Genomic DNA, 19,972 nt, shown 5'->3' with positions numbered 1-19,972 from the left:
TGTTTGTTTGTTTTATGTGGGGACAATGTATTATTTTTCATTTTGTGGGGACAATGTATTATTTTTCCTTTTGTGGGGACAATGCATTATACTTTGCTTTCTGGAGATGGTCTCATAACTTGGTCTCATAATTTGGTAGATGCTCATATATGGATGGAGATATAAGAAAAAAACCTCCACTCGTGTGGTATAACAAACAATCACACACTTCAAGTAAAAGAACAAAAAAGACTCGTACAAACAGTCAGCTTATTTGTGATGTAGTTTAGAGGTTACCACAGGAGACTGACCCAATGCGTTTCGTCCGTCTGTTTTCTGGGGACTTCTTCAAGGGAATAGCGATATATGAAGATTCCCTAAAACTGCTTATAGGGACGTCCTGGACCCCACAGAATACACTGGAACGCTCTTTATCTGCTAAATGTTTTCAAATAACTTATCAAATATTTTACAGTAAAGACACTGATTTCTTCACCATTTTTCACCATATATATATATATATATATATATATATATAATCCTCTGCCTCTGAGCTCTTTACTCTCACATCATCATTTGGTCTATCCTAATGGACCTTCTCACCTTCCCATGTGAGTGGTCTACACTGACCGTGATATTTCTGATTACACCAATTCCCCCTCTCTGACCATCACCTTCTCTCTTTTAACTTATCCCTCTCTCCTTCTCCACTACTGCCTCATAAGGCTACTATCACTAATCGTAACATTGAAGCTATTTCCTTACTCTCCCTTACTCAGCTCACTTCTTTCCCCTATTCATTCATTTTCTCTCTCTCTCTCTCTCTCTCTCTCTCTCTCTCTCTCTCATACAATGCCTCCCTTACTTCTGCTCTTGACTCTGTAGTTCCAGTGATCACTACTCACCCTTGCAGATCCACCCCTCAACCCTGGGTTTCCAAATACACCAGATACCAACAAAATTGTTTACAAACTGCAGAGCAACAGTGGAGAAAATCACGCTCTAAGGCAGACTTCCTCCATTTCAAATGTATGCTCTCATCCTACAGTGCTGCCCTTTCCATCTCTATACAGTCATATTTCAAAACCCTCATCCCCTCTAAGTCCTCAAACTCCTGGCTTCTCTTCACCACTTTCAACTCCCTTCTCTGCTCATCCCCTCCTCGCCTCCCCTCCTAACTTTCTGCCTTGACTTTGCCACCTACTTCACTTTTAAAATTGACTCCATATGTCAGGACATCATATCCCACCAGACCATCAGCACTCCCCCTCCTTTTCTGGACCACCCCTCCCCATCCATCTTACCAGCTCTGACATCCTTCTCCCCTATATCTGGAGATGATGTCATGGCTCTCATCCGGTCCTCCCCTCTACCTCCCCCTTGACCCTATCCCTTCCCATCTCCTCCGCTACCGCACTCCTGCCTGTCCCCATCTTGCCCACTTCGTCAATCTCTGCCTCTTATTAGGCACTGTCCCCTATGCATTCAACCTGCCCTTGTCTCCCAATTCTTGAAAAAACCTACCCTTGATAATGACACTCTCTCCAACTATTGACCAATCTCTCTCCTCCTTTCTGCCACCAATCTTCTTGAGCGTATTGTTTACAACCACCTTACAACCTTTCTTTCCTCTCACTCCCTCTTCACCCATTTCACTATGGTTCCATCCTCTCCACTCCACTGAAACTGCCCTCATAAAAGTCAGCAATTTTGCTGCTAAATCCCAGGGCCACTACTCTATGCTCATTCTTCTTGACCTCTATACTGCTTTGACACTGTGGACAACCCTCTCCTCCTGCAAATCCTTCTCTCTCTTGGTCTCTTGGTGATACTGTCCTCTGCTGGCTGTCCTCCTACCTCTTTGACTGTTTCTTCTTTGTCCCCCACTTCCACTAACAATAGGTGTCCCTCAAGGTTCTGCTCTTGGACCTCTCCTATTCTCCTTCTATACATCCTTTTTAGGTAAGCTCATTAGCTCTTTTGACTTCCAATATCATCCCTATGCCGATGATACTCAGATCTACCTTTCCTCCCCTGACCTCTCCCCCTCTCTCCTCACTCATCTCTCCACCTGTCTCTCTGATATCTCTTCCTGGATGTCTAAGACTGATAATCATTATCCCACAGTCCCACATAACCTCATCTCCCATAATTTTATTATCTATTGACAGCACAATCATCTCCTCTAGCCCCCAAGTGTGCTGTCTTGGAGTTATCCTTGACTCCTCCCTCTCCTTCAAACAACACATTCAGTACCACTTGTAGTCCTGTTGTTTCCATCTCAAAAATATTTCCAGGATCGATCTCACCCTGGATGCTACTAAGACCCTCCTCCACTCACTGGTCATCTCCAGCTTTGACTACTGTAACCTTCTCCTATCTTGCCTCCCTGTCTCCTACCTGTCTCCACTCCAATCTGTTCTCAGTACTGCTGTCTGGCATTTTTTCAGCTCCAAACATACTACATCTACCTCTCCTTTCCTACAAGCCCTACAATGGTTCCCCTCCCTCTTTAGAACCCAATTCAAGCTTCTCACACTCACTTACAAAGCCCTCACCCATTCCTCTCCCATTTACATCTCTCTCCTGATCTCCCTTCACACTCCCGCCCACCCTTTATGCTCCATAAATTACTTCCTCCCACACCCACCTCCAAGATTTTGCATGTGCAACTCCTTACCTCTGTTATTCTCTACCTCTTCCTATCAGACTCTGCACCTCCCTACAAAACTTCAGATGTGCTCTCAAAACACACTTTATCAAAGCCATCCATCTCTCATCCTAACCCTCTGTCACATGCTCACAATCTACCCCATCTGTGTCACCCCTGCCTGCCCCTGCTCTATCGGATGTTAGCTCTCACATGCAGGGCCCTCTTCCTCAATTTGCTTTTCCTTCCCTTATTTATACGATCATCTACTGCATACCGCCTCAACAAATGCATGCTGCCTCTCTTACCAACTGTTTACTTCCTCCCACTCCAGCATCCAAGATTTTGCCCGTGCTGCTGCCTACCCCTGGAATGCTCTTCCTCTCCCCATCAGACTCTCCACCTCTCTACAAATCTTCAAATGAGCTCTCAAGACCCACTATTTCATCAAGGCCTTCCAGCACTCATCCTAACCTACCTCATGCTCTTTACTCCCTATCTTCCCCTTCTGTGTCACGCTTGTCTGTCTGCCCCTCCCCTTTAGAATGTAAGCTCTCACAAGCAGGGACCTCTTACCTCATGTGCTTCTCTTTACATTTTCTTCTACTCTTTACTCCCCATAAGGGCACCTAACACGTGACTGCCAACTCCCGGCTGCTTATTGTGAGTTCTTTAATCGCTATTGCAGCAATGTATGTAAATCGTGTCTTTGTCCTGCACTGTAATGTACTGTAAGTTACTTGTTTCCTGTTCACCTATTAGTCCTATGCACTATGTAAGGCGTTGCGGAACACTTGTGGCGCCATATAAATAAAGGATAATAATGATAATACTCTACCATTGCATCTAACCATTGATTTTTGCCATCCTGCTGCTTATTTGTGCTATGAGTACTGATGCAACAATGTTTATAAACAATGCACTTATTTAATAATAAATAATGTCCTGCATTATTTGTTACTGTATCTCATGTTTTTTGCACATTTTTTTTGTTACTGTATCTCACTGCTTTCTTGTTCTGCTCATTTTTCTATGTACTTTGGGCCTGATTCAGAGCTGAACGCTCTGACCAGAGCGCTCGCTCTGAATCAGTGCCCTCCTACCTGAAAATGGAGCGGCCTCCTGGCCACTCGCATAGCTGTGGTGACCACTCACAGCATATGCGAGTGACCAAAAAGATGGTCGCGATGGTCTTCGACCATCGCGACCAACGGGCTTGCGACGAAACCCTGTGGTAGGGTCTCGCTGCTGCAAGCCAAGGAGTGATTTTGGCTCTATCAGAGCCAAAATCACTCCGACTGACATCACTAGTGATGTCAGTGGGGCCGGCTTCAGACGGTAGGCGTTCCCATGGGAACGCCTCCGTCTGGCAGCCACGCCCCCGGCACGCCCACCAAAGGGGGCGTGCTGTCAGTCACCAGAGCTCCCTCCATCGTGCGCATGCGCAGTGGGGCAACATTGACCCGCTTGCGAGTGTCCTTTGCTCGCGAGTGGGTCTGAATGACCCCCTTTGTTAGGTGATGCAGAACCCTTGTGGCGCCATATAAATAAAGGATAAAAATAGTGGGCGGAATTCAATTGTCTCCAGCCCCCATCGCGCCCGACGGAGCTATTCAATTGTAGCTCCTGTTGGGCGCGATCAGCTGCCAACGCTCCATTACAGATCGCAGCCCCAGAGGGGTGCGAGCTGAAATCATCGAAAAGTGACCTGTTTGGGGGCCCAAACAGCACTTTTCGCGATCACGCCCAGCACTTTGGTCGGGATTAGCAGATTTACGTGGCTAAACCCTACCACTTTGAGCACGATCAGCGCGAAAAGCTGGAACAATCGAATAGCAGCCCTGCGATCTTCCGTCACTTTAGCCGGGAGATCCTGGCTGCGAAAACAATTGAATTCCGCCCAATGTGTGTGCGTGTGCGCACATTTTTAAATAAATGTAATGAATGAAAAGATAGGATAATAAGCACCATATAAGAGTATGTGCATGGTCACTTGTAAATATGTTTAAATGTTAGGATTGACACTGTATTTATGTGAACACATACTGCTATTTTTTTTTAAACTCTATTAAAAGTTCAAACACGTGATCAATAGTAATCAATGCACAGTGAAGGAGCAGAATAGATCAAGGATGAATATTCAAATGCCTGCTTTCCAGCTCCCTAGACTAGTGTTTACATATTCCAAGTTTATACTGTAATATACTGCTAGGTGAGAAGGATACAAATCTTCTTGCACTCCTTAGCCTGAATTAGATTGATTATGAAATGTGTTATCACACTGAGCTGATATTGTGAAGTCTTATCTCGATAGTGTGCACACTTTTAAAAACAGGGCATGCGGACACTTTGGGGTACATTTACTAAAGTGAGAGTTTTTAGAAGTGGAGATGTTCCCATAGCAACCAATCATATTTTAGCTATTATCTTCTAGAAAGTGTTAGTTAAATGTTAAATAGAATCTGATTGGTTGCTATGGGCAACATCTCCACTTCTAAATAATCTCTTTAGTTTGCCCATGTCTGGTCTAGATTTACTATTATTATTATTATTATTATTATTATTATTATTATTATTATTATTATTATTATTAGCACTGTTCAACTTCCTGTCATACCCTGTGCTGGACAGAGGAAATTCCGATTTCTAGTCCCAGTTATTCGAGGCATATGAAGTAAATGGGCGCCGCTGTCCGCGGTGCTGAAACCATCCAGTGCTGGGCAGATGTGAAGATGAGGGGAATGCTGGTTAGTTCAGCATAGAGGTGTCTGAATCAGATATTTTTTCCACCCAGTGAGTGATCCTATCGCCGTGTGTATAGTCTGCTGTCACTTCTCTTCCAGTGGGAGATTAGTGTGTGTTTATATCTCTCTCTCTCTTTGGCTGAGTCGGGACAGGAGACTTGGAGCGGAGCTCCCCCTCAGCCTGAGGCCACTCCTCTGCACTCACTAAACCCAGCTCTTCTTTAGCACGGCTATTATGGAGTAACGGGAAAGAGGACACTTATGCAGCTCACAGGGATATGTACCAATGCACCCCGAACAAAGACGCCTAAAATGGATCCCCGGGCGTCGGGAGGAGCAGAAGAGGTTGTAGGGATTCCCAATTAGACTGGTTCTCATGAAACGTCTCAGAAGATGACCAGTGCCATCTATGCTGCTCTCCACATCCTGCTCAGTGTCCTCATTCCCATTGCCAACATCCTGGTCATGGTCATCTTGTCACAGTTGTTACGGAAGAAACATTGCAAGAGTTACATCTTCATCCTCAACCTGGCCGCCGCCGACCTCCTGGTGGGGCTCATGTGCATCCTGGAAGCCCTGGATGATGTATTTGATGGAGACTTTGATAGAAATTTGTTCTTCTGCCTGCTGAGGTTATGTTTCACCATCACCCCCTGTATCGGATCCATGCTAACATTGCTCTTAATTTCTCTGGACAGATACCTAGCTGTGAGGATGCCTCTGTACTACATCAAAATAATGAATAATAGGTGCATTGGCATTTCCCTCACAGTTCTGTGGGTGGTCTCCTTCTTGGTGGGGCACATGCCGCTGATCACCACCTCACTGCAGCATACTAACTATACAGGGATCTGTGGCCTCTTCTATGCAGCAAAGAGCGACTACCTGTACATCTTGTGCTTCGTTATTTTCCTGCCTGCATTGGTTACTATAGTGTGCCTGCATACCGCAGTGGGAAGGATTGCTTATTTCCACCATAGGCAAATCCAGAGGACCCGGGCTATTAGTGGGCTCCCCAGCAACCACCCATCACATTCATCCAACTTTAAGGCAGCAAGAACAGTTCTCATAGTCATCATCTGCTTCACTCTGTCCTGGAGTCCTTACTACATCACTGGGATCATCCAGGCCACCTGCACATCCTGCAAACTTGTGGACCTGCTCAAAGATGTTTTATTTGTCTTGGGGGAAGCAAACTCACTCCTGAACCCTATTATTTATACCTTTTATTGCAAAGACATAAGAAGCTATTTGTACAAATACATCGTCTGCAGGCGGAGGAAGGTGAAGCCTCAGGGTCTAGCGTTGGTGCAGTTCTCCGATATCAGAAGACCAGCCTTACCTGAAGAGTCCACTGCGGTTCATACCTCTGATGACAATAACGTTTCCGTTTTCTTCGGCTCCAGTGACTACAGTAAAAGCTGTTGATGTGATTTTATATAACAGAACCACTGTCAGGGTAACACCTATTGCTGCACTACCTTAATTTGCTACATTGAGATAAGCAACTATTACAGTAGAGTTTTCTACCCGTTGTGGAACTACAAGTCCCAGCATTACCTACCAAGCAAAGAATCTGCAGTTGCACACAGCTGGACCAACACAGGCTGTCTACCTCTGCAGTCGTTTTATTGCACAGGTGCTAGAGACTCTCGTTGTCTTCAGGGGTTTGCTATAATATAAAGTGGGTCTCCATATAATGCAGGGTCATTGTACAGCAGCTCTGTGTCGGGTTGTTTGCTATTCACTGTAAAGCAGTTTTTTTTGCATTAGGAGTTAATGCCAGCAAGTATCACATTAATCTCAGGATACAAAATAATATTATTTTATATTTATATCAACCAGACTTCACAATGATTGCTATTATACAATGCTACTGTGATCCTGCAATAGATATTTTACTGTGTATATTTCCTAGCCTTCTCATACAGCTGACAATTCATTGTGATTTTGCATACAGTACAGTATAGGAGAGGGTTGCAAATTTCTTGACTAAACCTTGAAGGCATAATATTTAATAATAAGAACTATTGCATTGATGTTCTCTTTGCAACATACAATTTATATTTTCAAAACCACTATGTGTTTTGTATAACTAATTGTGTAAATAAATGTCTAAATGCAAGTTATTTTATTTTGATTTGTCATTTTATATATTAATTTATTTTTGCCTAAAGAGACAATTTACATCTGACACATAAACAACTTTTTTATTTAGGGGCCTTAGGGCTTTTTTGCAATACATGTGTAGCTATAAATCATTGCAGTTTAAAACATAAGAAAACACATATTGAATAAGACTATAAAGCATGTATTATTATTATTATTATTATCAATCATCATCATCATCATCATTATTATTAAACTTTATTTATAGGGTGCTACAAGTGATCCACAGCCCCCATACAGAGGGAAAAACAATAAGACAGTACAGGGCAAAATACAATACAGTAGACAAGTAACAAATACCATTACAACTCTCAACACAGTCATTGACTTGTTTAATTACAAGAGCCAATATGCAGTAACCCATAGCAACTTGAAACATTTGCTTTTATCATGTAATGTACATTACCCAATGAAAAACAAATGGTTGCCTAGAGTTGCTGTACATCTACACTTAAGGCAAGACAAAAAGTAGGTGAAATAAAATCGATACTAGGAACTCCTGGTGCTCTGTATATAAAAACATATGTGAATGTATAGTCTATTGAGCCACTAGAGAATGGAAGCAAGCGCCAAAAGCTTACAAATAAGTAACAACGAAAAACAACAAGGAGTCACTGCTCTCAGTAGAGGTACTTATTATGTGAAACACTGAGGCTCAAAAGTACTGTTAAAATATAACTTTACTATTTGCTTATGAATAACATTGTATAAAAAACCCAGTCGGATATAAACTTAGGTGCATACACACGTAACGATTTTGTAACCAACGATTTTCTGTCAAATTATCTGTCAGATTTTCCCTTGAAAAAGTGAACGATTTTTTGCAGTGTATGAACGATTTTTACAACGATGAACGAAAAATGTTCCTTTCCTTAATGAAAATCGTTATGTTGGACAGTCTGAAATGGACGATGAACTACAAACTACAAATGGGAGCGCGCTTGAACGATTATCGTCCATCGTTATAACTCAGAAACTGACCGATTTTTTGAATGATTGAACGATAATGACATTGTTAATGACAAATCGTTCAAAAATCGTTACGTGTGTATGCACCTTAAGGGGTCTGTTCAGCAACAGTGATGATGTTGCCCAGAATATTATCAAGCAACATTGTCACAAGATTTTATCAATTATGATAAAATATGTAAGCCATGCAGCAAAATTTTGTGCAGGGACAGCGGTTGCGGTAACACGCGGTCCCTGCGATGTTATAGAAGGTATTGTTATCGGGATTCCAAAAACAATCCCTTCTGTTTGTTCTTCTGCACATGCTCAGTCATGCGCTTGGGAACAGTCTCCGTCCCTGCTTGCTGTGACTGCCGACGAGGTAACTATAGCTCCAGCTTTATATATAAATGTTAAATATAAAAGCACATAAATATACATGTATACAGGCTAGTATAAAGCCTGTATACACATATCAATCAATTTTGGGAGGTATAAAAGGCTCTAGAGTGACTTACCTGCCGCCGATTACCGTGAAGCAAGGACGGAGACTGGGCTTACAAGATGCTGCAGGGACTTATGGAAAAATTTCCCTCTGTCCCTGCAGTGTTTGGGATATTTAAGTATTTTCTTCATATAACGCCATTCTGAAATGACGTTATATAAAGGAAATATTTATCGAGTGATTTAACACTTTTTGCTTTGCTGAATGTGGTATTCAGCGAGATGGGAATCAATGGAGAAGATAATTGCGTTATCTTCTCCATTATCCCATTGCTGAATAGGAGAGTTACATAATAAAATACGGAAATCATAGTTTCCGTATTTTTTATGTAAAAAAAAAATCAATGCTGAATAGACCCCTAAAAAGCACTTGTACCATTGCTGCTGCTCCTGAACTTAGATCAATCACACTTTCTATCTCAAATTTATATATATATATATATATATATATATATACATACATATGTAATTCTGTACGTGATAGAACACACATGAAGATGGAATGTCACTTTCTCCTATAAATATTACATATTATAGAGTGTTCAAACTGACAATATATAATGAAACAGTTAGAAGGTATAGAACATCTGTATAAATTAAGGGAAATACCTTCCAAATAAGGGCACAATCCTTGATGTTGTTGTTCTATGTCTGTTTATCTATCACTTTCCACTGGTAGTCAGAATACTCACTGCAACCTCACTGTGAGGTAGTGCACAAACCAATGCTGGCGTCCCAGCAGAGGTGGTAAGACATCAATCAGCTCCCAATCCGGTACAAGGAGTAAGGCATTCCGCCCTCTAATATATCACTGTGTGATCACCGGTTGGAATATACTGATAAGAGTAGTGGGGCACTTAAGGAATGCAAAATTCGTACCCTCAGCATGGTGATGCTCATATGGTGTAACCCAACCTATTTAACCACATGCTCCTCCTTCAATTGTAAATTATGTTAATTTGATTACCTACGCTATTAATACTAACCATACTATCTTTGAAAACAAGGCCATAGGCATCAAGACTAACTTCATCCATTCAGGTTCATTTCAGTGAAGGTCTGAATTTTATTATTTAATCTCTATCTTTCCCACTTTTTAGGAATAACCCCCACCAGTTGTTCTGGTCAGGGTCCTGTATGTTTCTAGGATCTGTGTACATTTATAATGCAAAGCACTTCACCTTGTTGCTGTGTGTGGATAATGTGACATGTATCCACTGACCCTCCTCCATTAATAAAATCATTCCCAGAGCAGACACTCACTGCCCACTCTCCCCAATTAATAAAATCAGTTCTCAGATTGCCCTCTCCCTTCCATTATTAAAAACAGACCGCAGATCTGACAATTACACCCCCCCCTCCCCCGCAATAATGTAAAATAACTCAGACCCTACATTTTGGAAATATAAATTACCCTCCACAGTCCTGCGTCATCTCTCCACATGCTTCCATACAGTGAATGGCTGTCAGCACTCTGATTGGTGGATAACTCCAGCCATCCACCAATCAGCATGCTTATAGCCCATTCACTGTCTGCCTGCAGGGTGAGAGGCAGGTAGAGAATGCTGCCTGGTCGCTCTTATTGTGTGTAAATCACAATCAGAGCGGCCGGGGAGCATCTATCTCTGCCTGCCTCTCAGTTGGCAGCCCTATGCACGGAACGAGCAGCTGCATACTCAATGCTTAATGCTGCCCGCTGAGAGACAGGCAGAGAAAGATGCTCCCCGGCCGCTCTGATTGTGGATTAAACACATTCAGAATGGCTGGGCAGCATTCTTTACCTGCCTCCCAAGAAGTTTTGAAGGCAACAGCCTGCCCCTGTTCGAAGGCCCCTAAAATCGTAGGGACTTAGGCAGCTGCCCAGTGTGCCCATATGTTAAGGCAGTTCTGGATGCAAACCCACTGAGAAATAATGTTCTCTATACACCATTTCTTGTGATGATATTTTGAAACTCCATAAGTAAATAAAGTGAATCGGATTAACATGAAAAACGGTATTAGCTAAATATATTTTATTATTACTTAAACAACATTTACATTATCGTGATATATATCCAGCTATAATTGCATTTACATAATTTATTGGTCCTTAAAATGTCCTTAAAGGAAAATTGCAGTAAAGTCACATTTTTAGGTAATACCCACTCACTTTGTAGAATTGTAGTGGGTCCATGCAGGGTCAGCATAACTGTCTGACACCAGTGAGAGAGACATGTTTGAAACATCCCATTACCTGGTTGTCAACACAGATAGAGGAGCTTTAGAGTGCTGGAGTGCAGTAAGTTCTCCTGAATTGTGTGTCCTCATAGTTCTGCTAGATTGGGGGGGGGGGATGTACTAGTAAATAATAGTAACAGAATCATTCCAGCATGCTGCCAGTTCTATACCTGGTATGCTGCTTACATACTGTATTGTTATTATTTTCCCATTAACATACTAAGGCTCTGATTCAGAGCCGGACGCTTTGACCAAAGCGCTCGCTCTGAGTCAGGGCCCACCTCCATAATTATGGAGCGTCCTCCTGGACGCTCGTATAGCTGTGGGTCACCACCCACAGCATATACGAGCGTGCAGGATGATGGTCGCGATGGTCTTGACCATCGCGACCATCGCCACTGCGAGCCGAAGCCTGCGGTTGAGTTTCTCAACCGCAAGGCCCAGAGTGATTTTGGCTCTATCAGAGCCAAAATCACTCCCACTGACATCACTAGTGATGTCAGTGGGGCCGGCTTCTGACGGTAGGCGTTCCCTTTGGAACGCCCCCGTCTGGGAGGCACGCCCCCGGCACGCCCACCAAAGGGGGCGTGCTGTCAATCAACATCGACAGCACGCCCCCTTTGATCAGACACAACGAGCGAAGGAAAGTCCTTCGCTCGTCGCGTCTCACGCATGCGCACGACGGAGCTCCCTCCGTCGTGCGCATGCGCAGTGCACACCATCGACCCACTTGTGAGCGGACAGCTGCTCGCAAGTGGGTCTGAATCAGGCCCTAAGTCCACAGAAATCTGAGTATTCCAATATATATTGACATTCTACTCTTTATCTTGCTATTGTAATGCACATATAACACTAGAAATGTCTAACTGCAACTTATCTACAGATGTCATGTTTATTATTACTTAAAATGAATTCCTTTTGTACAACAGACAGAAATTTATCAACAAATGACATCAAATATTATTAAATTTATGGTGATAAAAATAAATGATATGAATATTGCATACATTTCTAATCAGCTATGTCACTGGTCACATGATCAGCTAGGAGATCTCTGATTGATGAGCATTCATCTATACTAATGTCACATACGCTGCAGAGGTAGATCAGTTTCTGGGCCTGAGTTACCACAAATGATGGTGGCCTGACTCGGTCCCACTGCTTCTTAGATGAGAAGTCCAGACATCCGTGACACTTATTTAGTAGTGTTAGGAACTTGATCTTGTTAGCAAACAGAATCATGTCATCTGGTGATACTTTCTGGAGCTGCATATCTGCTTCTATTTCCGCCACCTTTCCACAAAAGATAAAGGAAAAGGTATAAGGAGAAAGTTTTCCATAACTGCGTACTCTCTGGGATATCTAATCATTTGCCGCTTCCGTTATATCAGTCTTTTTCCACATACATATCTGAGCAGCAGTCAACCTAATATCAGTCGATAAATATAGTGTTTGTATGTTTACATTTAGCCAAAACATGGGGCTCCATTTATCAATCTTTTTTTTTTTTACTAAAATAATGTGAAAACGGGTGTTTTCACACCCTTTTCACATTATTTTAGTTTCACAGAAATGTATTAAATGGTATTTGGAGCAGTTTTTGTTAAAAACTACTCCAAGCCCTTTAATGCACATTTCTTTAGCAAGCAGATCGCATTTCCAATACTTGTAATGGGAAATGTGATCTGCCTGAAATTTACTAAGGTGGAATTGTGAAAAAACACCGGGTGGGAACCCTGCTATAACATCTGGAGATAGCGTTAAGCAGGGTTCTTCCCGGTTCCCTGACTCCTGCCTCCACTCTGAAAGGCAGAGTAGAGCCGGCCCCCTGTGATCAGCTTTGTGGTCTCAATAGACCACAAGATGATTACCGTAAAAATACAATTAGTTTAAAAAAAAATCAAACACTTAACTGCAGCCGGGTGAACCGCTGATCGGTGAGCTCTTTCCTCTGGTCAGGTGGTTCCCGTGGCTCCTGTCCTGTGACCCCAGTCAACTGTGCTGTAAACTGGCATCTCAGTTTACAGCACAGCTGACTGGGGTCACAGACTAGGAGCCCAGAGACCAGAAGAGAGAGCTCACCAATCACCAGGCAGGTAAATGCAAGTGTTGGGGCGAGGGGTGGAGTTGAGGTTGGGATTTGTGTCCTAGGGGGTAGCGTTAGCCAGCAGTGGTGCATGTGTGGAGGAGTACTCTCTGTATTTTTTGCTGATACATTCTCGGGTTATTTCCTAAATGCGCAATGCGAATTTATTTGAAATTATCACACTACAATCCACAGTTGAAATGCGGATTGTAGTAAATAGGACCTATACAGTAGTGTGTCGAAGCCGGATAATTGGCTGAGACAAGAGCGGTTTAAAATGAGATCTGCATGACGCCATTTTGGGTATGGCCGCCCAGCGCCATTTTAGCGAAACTCACACTTAAGTACATACGGCGATACTATTATTAGCATTGTGCGACCGCATATCTCACCATACCCCATATACACATTAAATACGCACACTTGCGCTGTTAACACCATACGCACATTAGCGACTGCATAATACCCCGCGTATGAACGCTGTTTATTAGTTCCATGCGTCCGCAACTGCCCCAAGTTAAAAGTCCTCACTATATAAATACAGACAGTCACTAAAATACAAAGGGATCAACCCTGCAAAACACATACCATGGTGAACTCTAACTAGCGTCCTTTCCCAAACCCCTAATACTTACACACTGCACACTTACATAAAATGTTCCATAGCTAAAGAGTGTAATATTCAAGGTTTATTCATTTATTACTAATGTTGTAAAATAAAGATTATTTGATATCTAAGGTTTAATACATGATAAGCAGACCGTGTTTGGTGTTGTACTGATCTACTCTGTCTCAACAGCTTCCCGGTGTCATCGGTGAGAAGATCGCAACATGCGTCCGCAACTTATGGACTATAGAGAGTTAAAACATTAAAATGTACTATGTAATATTAGCAGCTTAGATTTGCATGCAGCAGGAAAAAGGAGACAAAAGGCTGTCGGAGGCTGACCTGTGTCCATTTGAATTGACCTGTTAACTGTCCTGTAACAGAAGCATTGTGACGGAGAACCAATGGAATCATGACAAAATTGCCTATTGTATTGCCTAGCCCTGTAAGTGTATATATGTGTGCTCTCTGACCCCAATCGGGAGTCTTCTTTCTGATGCTGTTGACGGAGGTTTCTTGCTGATGCCGGTATCTGGTCCCAGAGCGCGTGCGTATATAACAACTGTACCTTGGGTCTGTATGACATATTTGCGCTAATTGTCTTTAGATCACAGCGTGTAACCTTCTGTTTTTATGTTGAATAATAACCTTTTGTGCGTTGGAAACACATTCAAAGTCTGAAGGCATTTATTTACTGTATGACTCAATACGCTAATAGCGATAATTTTAGAAGGTATAGGCAGGATCGTATACAGGTGTAGAAGGTATAGGCAGGATCGTCCAGAGGTTTTTTATAAGGTATCGATAAGTGTGATATATATTATTTTGGTGAAAGCCAACATGTTTAATGCTGTTAGAATGGACAGGGCAGGGGGCTCTTTACTTTGCAAAAATAAATAGAAAAGGGGAGGTCAAGTTGTGCATGGAATCCTAATGCAGGCCCCATTGAGAACTATGGTTAGTGCAGCATTCTGTGTTACTTAGCTTAATGTAGATATCTCTGTATAAACAACCGGTTCTGCATAATTTTGGCTTCAGCTTCATGAAATAGGAAGGGGTGGGGACTGCAAAGTATGTGCTGTTAACACTTATAATGGAAAAACCAAATAGAAATATAAGGAAACATAATTAACCCCACCAAAGAAACACACAAAAAAATGGACCATACTAAGAGCCCCATTTATCAAGGATCACTTTTGCAATGTGAGCAGAGCATGCCAGTAACGCCCCTGATCGCATTGCAAAAAGCGATCCTATCGGCCGGATGTATTATCCGGGACATGCAGGGAGATGGGCTCCAAAAGAAACCCATCCCTGCGATGTCTCCAGAGAGCTGTCGGCCAGTGCAGTGGGTGGTGCACATGCGCAGTCCTGTGGACTGCACATGCACATCTGCCATAGCCGGGGAGGGTTCCGGTGGATCCCTCTGCCGGCTAATAGAGCGTGGTGTAGCCCATAGGCTACAACGGCTAACGCCATGTTCAGATGGCATTAGCTGCCGGGGCCAACATCGGAAATGCTTTGCATTCCGGAAATTGATAAATTTGGCAGCATTGCATCCCCCATAGAAACCTATGGGGGAGGCGGCTGCCTGCGGTAATGGAGGGATCACAGCAGGTATCGGAGATACCTGCTCTGGTCCCTCCTTAATACATATGGATACTTAGTATTTGAGGTAAACCCCGAAAACGGGTGTTTTCGGGGATTTTACCTCAAATACACTTTGATAAATGGGCCCTTATGTAATTCTATATTTTTATGTTTCTAAAAGATGAGGAGAAAAAACTGAAGTTGAAAAGTAAAAACTTTTATAGCTAATTAAAATATCTCAGAAAATGTAAGGAAGATAATCATACACTGTCATTGGCTCAGGTGGCAAATTATAGGGGTGACAAAGACCAGGTGAAAACAATCACCTGCACATCCAAAGTGAGGCAGAGAAGGGAGAGGACATCTGTCCTACCCACACTGTCAGTCCCAGATAGAGTATGGACCTCATTCAGAGGCGGTCGCACGGAGCGATTGTACGTAGCGAGTGATGGTTTTTTGAACTGCGCATGCATGTACCTGGCAGTGCGCGTGCACAAGCCTGTCTTCCCGACCGCAATCCTCTTGCTCGCTAGTCACTACGAGGTCGTAGCTGTGATTGATATTTCATGCCGTTTGTGGGTGGTTACAGGGGAAGGTGCTTGTGAACGGGGGTGTGGTGGTGCGCACGCAGGCATGGTTGACCTTAAAAAGGGCGTTTTAAGGGCGTGCATATATTACTAAGCGAGTCATCACACAAGTCATCTCGTTGCAATAACGACGCTACTGCTCGCAGAGCTAAGGATAGCCCAGGGTCTACCTTAAGCATTTAGAGTGCTGGCGATGGTTACTGCCTCAAACGATGTTTGTAGGCAATTAACAATGTAACAGGTCTTAATCGTGCTGACGTAGGTTGCCGCCTGCGACCGACTCTGAATTAGGCCATAGAGATAGGAGGTGTGCTTTCATTGTTGTGGGTGTTCCACGCTTACGATGTGCTTTGCGACTGAGCGCTCGTTTTGCATATTCTCGGTCACTTTGGGTGCGACTGATCGCTCCTGAGCGACCGCCTCTGAATGAGGTCCTATGTGTGTACGTTATTTGGGGAGGGGGTTAAATCTCCTTTGTTGCTATGAGCTGTTTATTGTAGACATTACAAATTCATGGAAGAAAGATGGGAAATATTTCAGTGCTGCACATTGTCTAGTCACTCAGACCAACCACTGCACAATTCTTTCTGTAGTCACTATGAGGAATGCATGTAATGGGGATGGGAAGCAGAGTGGAGGCACTAAAGGGAAAAACAGCAGGATGAAATCTCATATAGAGGAGCATGTGTTGCTAACCTGATATAATATTACTTTTGTTACTGTTGAGGAAAATTGCCTAATTACTTTATTTTTTTTTTAACCCAGCCCCTTTCCTGACAGCCTGTACATTCCGGGCAAATGTTGCCTACAATTGGGGTAGCAGCATACAGCACTCTGCAGGAGGATACAACTGATGACATTGAATCCACCCAAAATATATTTTCCAAGATATTAGCATATACGGCATTGTAGATGAGCCTTTATAATCTGATCAAAGTCTGTTACTAAGACACTACTTTGAATACAAATACAATACTAAATACTGTAACTTTTAGATTCCTAAGATTCTTGTGCTTTTTTAAACTCTCTATTACTATGGAAAAGCACCTTGTAGTTAACAGGAGGTAATTCTGAAGACCTGTGGTGGAAACTATGGGCATAGAAGGGGGTAGAAGCAATGGGCCTGGCAGGTGAGGGTCCCCTTTAACAACATGGCCCCATGCAACGGTCTTCCATTCCACTCTGGACACCTGCCCCCTCTCGGCCATCTGCATTATGAGGGCTGCAGCAGCAGGAAGCTTAATGAGCTCCCTGCCATGTGGCTGCTGACAAAACAAAGCATGTGAAGCGTGTGTGCAAGCTGGGATCCAAGGGCTCCAACATTTATTTGATGATGTTCTCTTTCCCTGAGTATAAAGTGTACAGCAGCTTCCAGTGAAGCAGACATGGGGGGGATTTCATTTTTTTGTGCACCCGATCACGCCTTATCCCCCGTCTTAACTGATGGGGCGATATTCAATTGGTTAGTTTTTTTTGTGCATGTCACGCCCAAATAGACTAAAAGTTTAGCTGTTTTAAGCGGCTAAACACAAAGTCCTGGTTAGAGCGCCCAAAAAGCAGTTTAGGTGCCCAAAACCAGGACTTTTTGCACATTTCTGTTTACCACCTCAGGAGGGTGCGAGTGTGCGAGCAGAAATGTATCCACCCATGGCATTCACGCCCGAATGGAGCAACTGAATTGCTCCAGCGGGCGCCCATTAATTATCATAGCACAGAAAACAATTGAATTCCCCCCCATCAAGAGGAAGTGGCCGGCTGATCTAGGAAGGTGTGTGGAGAGAGGGATGAAGGGGTATATGATCAGATGTGTCCCTAGAGACTTCGTGGGTCCCTTCAAAATAAGGGGATACATTTAAATATATGCCTAAACATTTACCTTTGATTTTGTCAGCTCTCTTCTTCCAACACTGAATTTTGCCTGTTTCCCCATTGCCAGAAAAGTAAGATACATCCGATCCTGTGCAAATATTCTAACACCCACTTGGAGATTCAAGGATAAAAAGATCGGTTTGAACTCTGCATAGGGCTCTCCAGAATCACTGCTTTTCCATCTCCATCTCCTTACTCTCCTGCCTGTGCTATCTGAGCACTGTCCGCCCACTGGATTTATATTTATCCTGGATGTTTAAAACAGAAATTATAGAATGAAGCACTTATCTTACCTGATGTTGGAAATGTCAACAAATGTCAATGGCAACAGTTCAGAGGACAGTTATTATTAAAGTAATGAGCATGCAAGATAAGAGTTTTCAGTATAGTCTCATAGCCTAACACAGAACTTCCCACCATTCTTGGAAAACATTAAAAAACACAGGATCACATATTTGTGTGATGCAGAGAAATCTAAACTAGATATAAAAGTAGATCTATGACACAGCAGGGTAGCACGTATGGTGTAGTGGTTAGCATCACTGCCTCAGTGCACCAATGTCTTGCGTTCAATTTCCAAGGCCCTATCTGTGTGGCTTGTATGCTTGCCCTGTGTTTGCATGGGGATGTGGTCAGCATCCCAGCAGACAGGATGCCGACAGTCTAAATACCGACACCAGAATCCCTACCTCAGTAGGGGGAGGGTTAGGCACTAAGGGGAGCGGGTTAGGTTTAGTGTGCGGGAGGAGAAGGTTAGGTTTAGGCACTAGGGGGGAGGTTAAATTCAGGCATCGGGGAGGGAGGGTTAGGGGTAAGGGTCAGGTGTAGAGATGTCGCTGTCGGTATCCCATACCCAACCTGTTTGCATGGGCTTCCTTCAAGCACTCCAGTTTCCTCCCACAATCCAAAACATACTGGTAAATTAATTGGCTTTCTAACAAAAAATAACCCTAGTGTATATGTCTGTGTGTACATGTGGTAGGAAATATAAATTATAAGATTCACTGGGGCAAGGACTCATGAGAATGACTAAATATTCTCTGTAAAGCACTACAGAATATGTAGGCACTACATACATAACTGTTAATAAATAGTCGATAAAATATTTTTCTTTATAAGAGATATCAATTATAGCTGTTCTAAGTCAGCAAAGGTTAAGAATGCAAAATGGTGGAAGACAATTAAAATGTAGCACTGTACATACATGCTTTGCTTTTTATATATGTATTTTAATTTCTTCTATATTGATGAGTAATAAAACATGTGGAGATAATAAAAATGTTTATATTATTATCATTTATTTATATAGCGCCTTGGAGCTCACAGTCTAAATTTCCTAATATCCAACCAGGCACAGATACTCACACTAGGGTTAATTTTGTAGGATCTCAATGAACTCACCAGTATGTTTTTGTAGTCTGAGAGGAAACGAATCAAGGGAGAAATGCCATACAAACAGCATACAAATTTCACACAGCTAGAGCTCTGGTCAAGAATTTAACTAATGACCCCAGACCTGTCAGGTAGCAATACTATCCATTGTGCTACTTTAACTGCTTATGTCCTGGTTTAGCCATTTTACCCACATACTACACAACTTTACCTTCGACCAACCAAAATAACTTAAGATCAAGGATTTACTTAGGTAAAGGGATAGATATAGTTATGAGTATTATGAGTCTTCAGAAGCCAGCAGAACAATGTTTTCCTGTGTTAAATGTATTGGCAGATCCTATAGGTGTTGATATAGGTGCCAGCAGTGTGTGATGGAGGTCAGTTTATTAACCAGACAAAACAGGTTTGCAGGATGACGCTGGGTTAATGCAGCAGGTATGTACAACAGGTACACAAAGGGGATGTACAATGGATGTACCAGATCCAGCCAGGAATGTACAGGAGAGCACAGGTGGTGTGCAGAAAATAAGAGCACACACCTGTGTGTACACATACAGTGGTGGCAGTGGGGTATGCACACACTGGCTTATATATGTAGCAGTATAGCATACCCTTTCTCTACTTAGG

The 19,972-nt window shown here is 42.8% G+C and overlaps 2 protein-coding genes across 2 annotated transcripts in view; one reads left to right on the top strand and one right to left on the bottom strand.

Annotated features, from left to right (window-relative positions):
* Window positions 1-5,766: 5,766 nt before the first annotated feature.
* On the top strand, window positions 5,767-6,801 carry GPR119 (G protein-coupled receptor 119). Its single transcript, XM_088447666.1, has one exon. The coding sequence runs from the start codon at window positions 5,767-5,769 to the stop codon at window positions 6,799-6,801; it is 1,035 nt and encodes a 344-aa protein (XP_088303792.1).
* A 5,034-nt stretch (window positions 6,802-11,835) lies between these two features.
* ERICH6 (glutamate rich 6) overlaps window positions 11,836-19,972 on the bottom strand; it is a 95,201-nt gene continuing 87,064 nt past the window's right edge. Inside the window, exons 13-14 of the mRNA XM_088447708.1 lie at window positions 17,958-18,198; window positions 11,836-12,504 (exon numbers count right to left, since the gene is read on the bottom strand). Coding sequence (XP_088303834.1) covers window positions 12,223-12,504; window positions 17,958-18,198 — 523 coding nt within the window. The 3' untranslated portion in view covers window positions 11,836-12,222. The remainder of the gene's footprint in view (window positions 12,505-17,957; window positions 18,199-19,972) is intronic.

The sequence above is a fragment of the Taudactylus pleione genome, unplaced genomic scaffold, assembly GCF_031769625.1.
Source record: "Taudactylus pleione unplaced genomic scaffold, aTauple2 ptg000436l, whole genome shotgun sequence".
Classification (NCBI taxonomy): Eukaryota; Metazoa; Chordata; class Amphibia; order Anura; family Myobatrachidae; genus Taudactylus; species Taudactylus pleione.
This window is presented reverse-complemented; position numbering and strand designations above follow the sequence as displayed.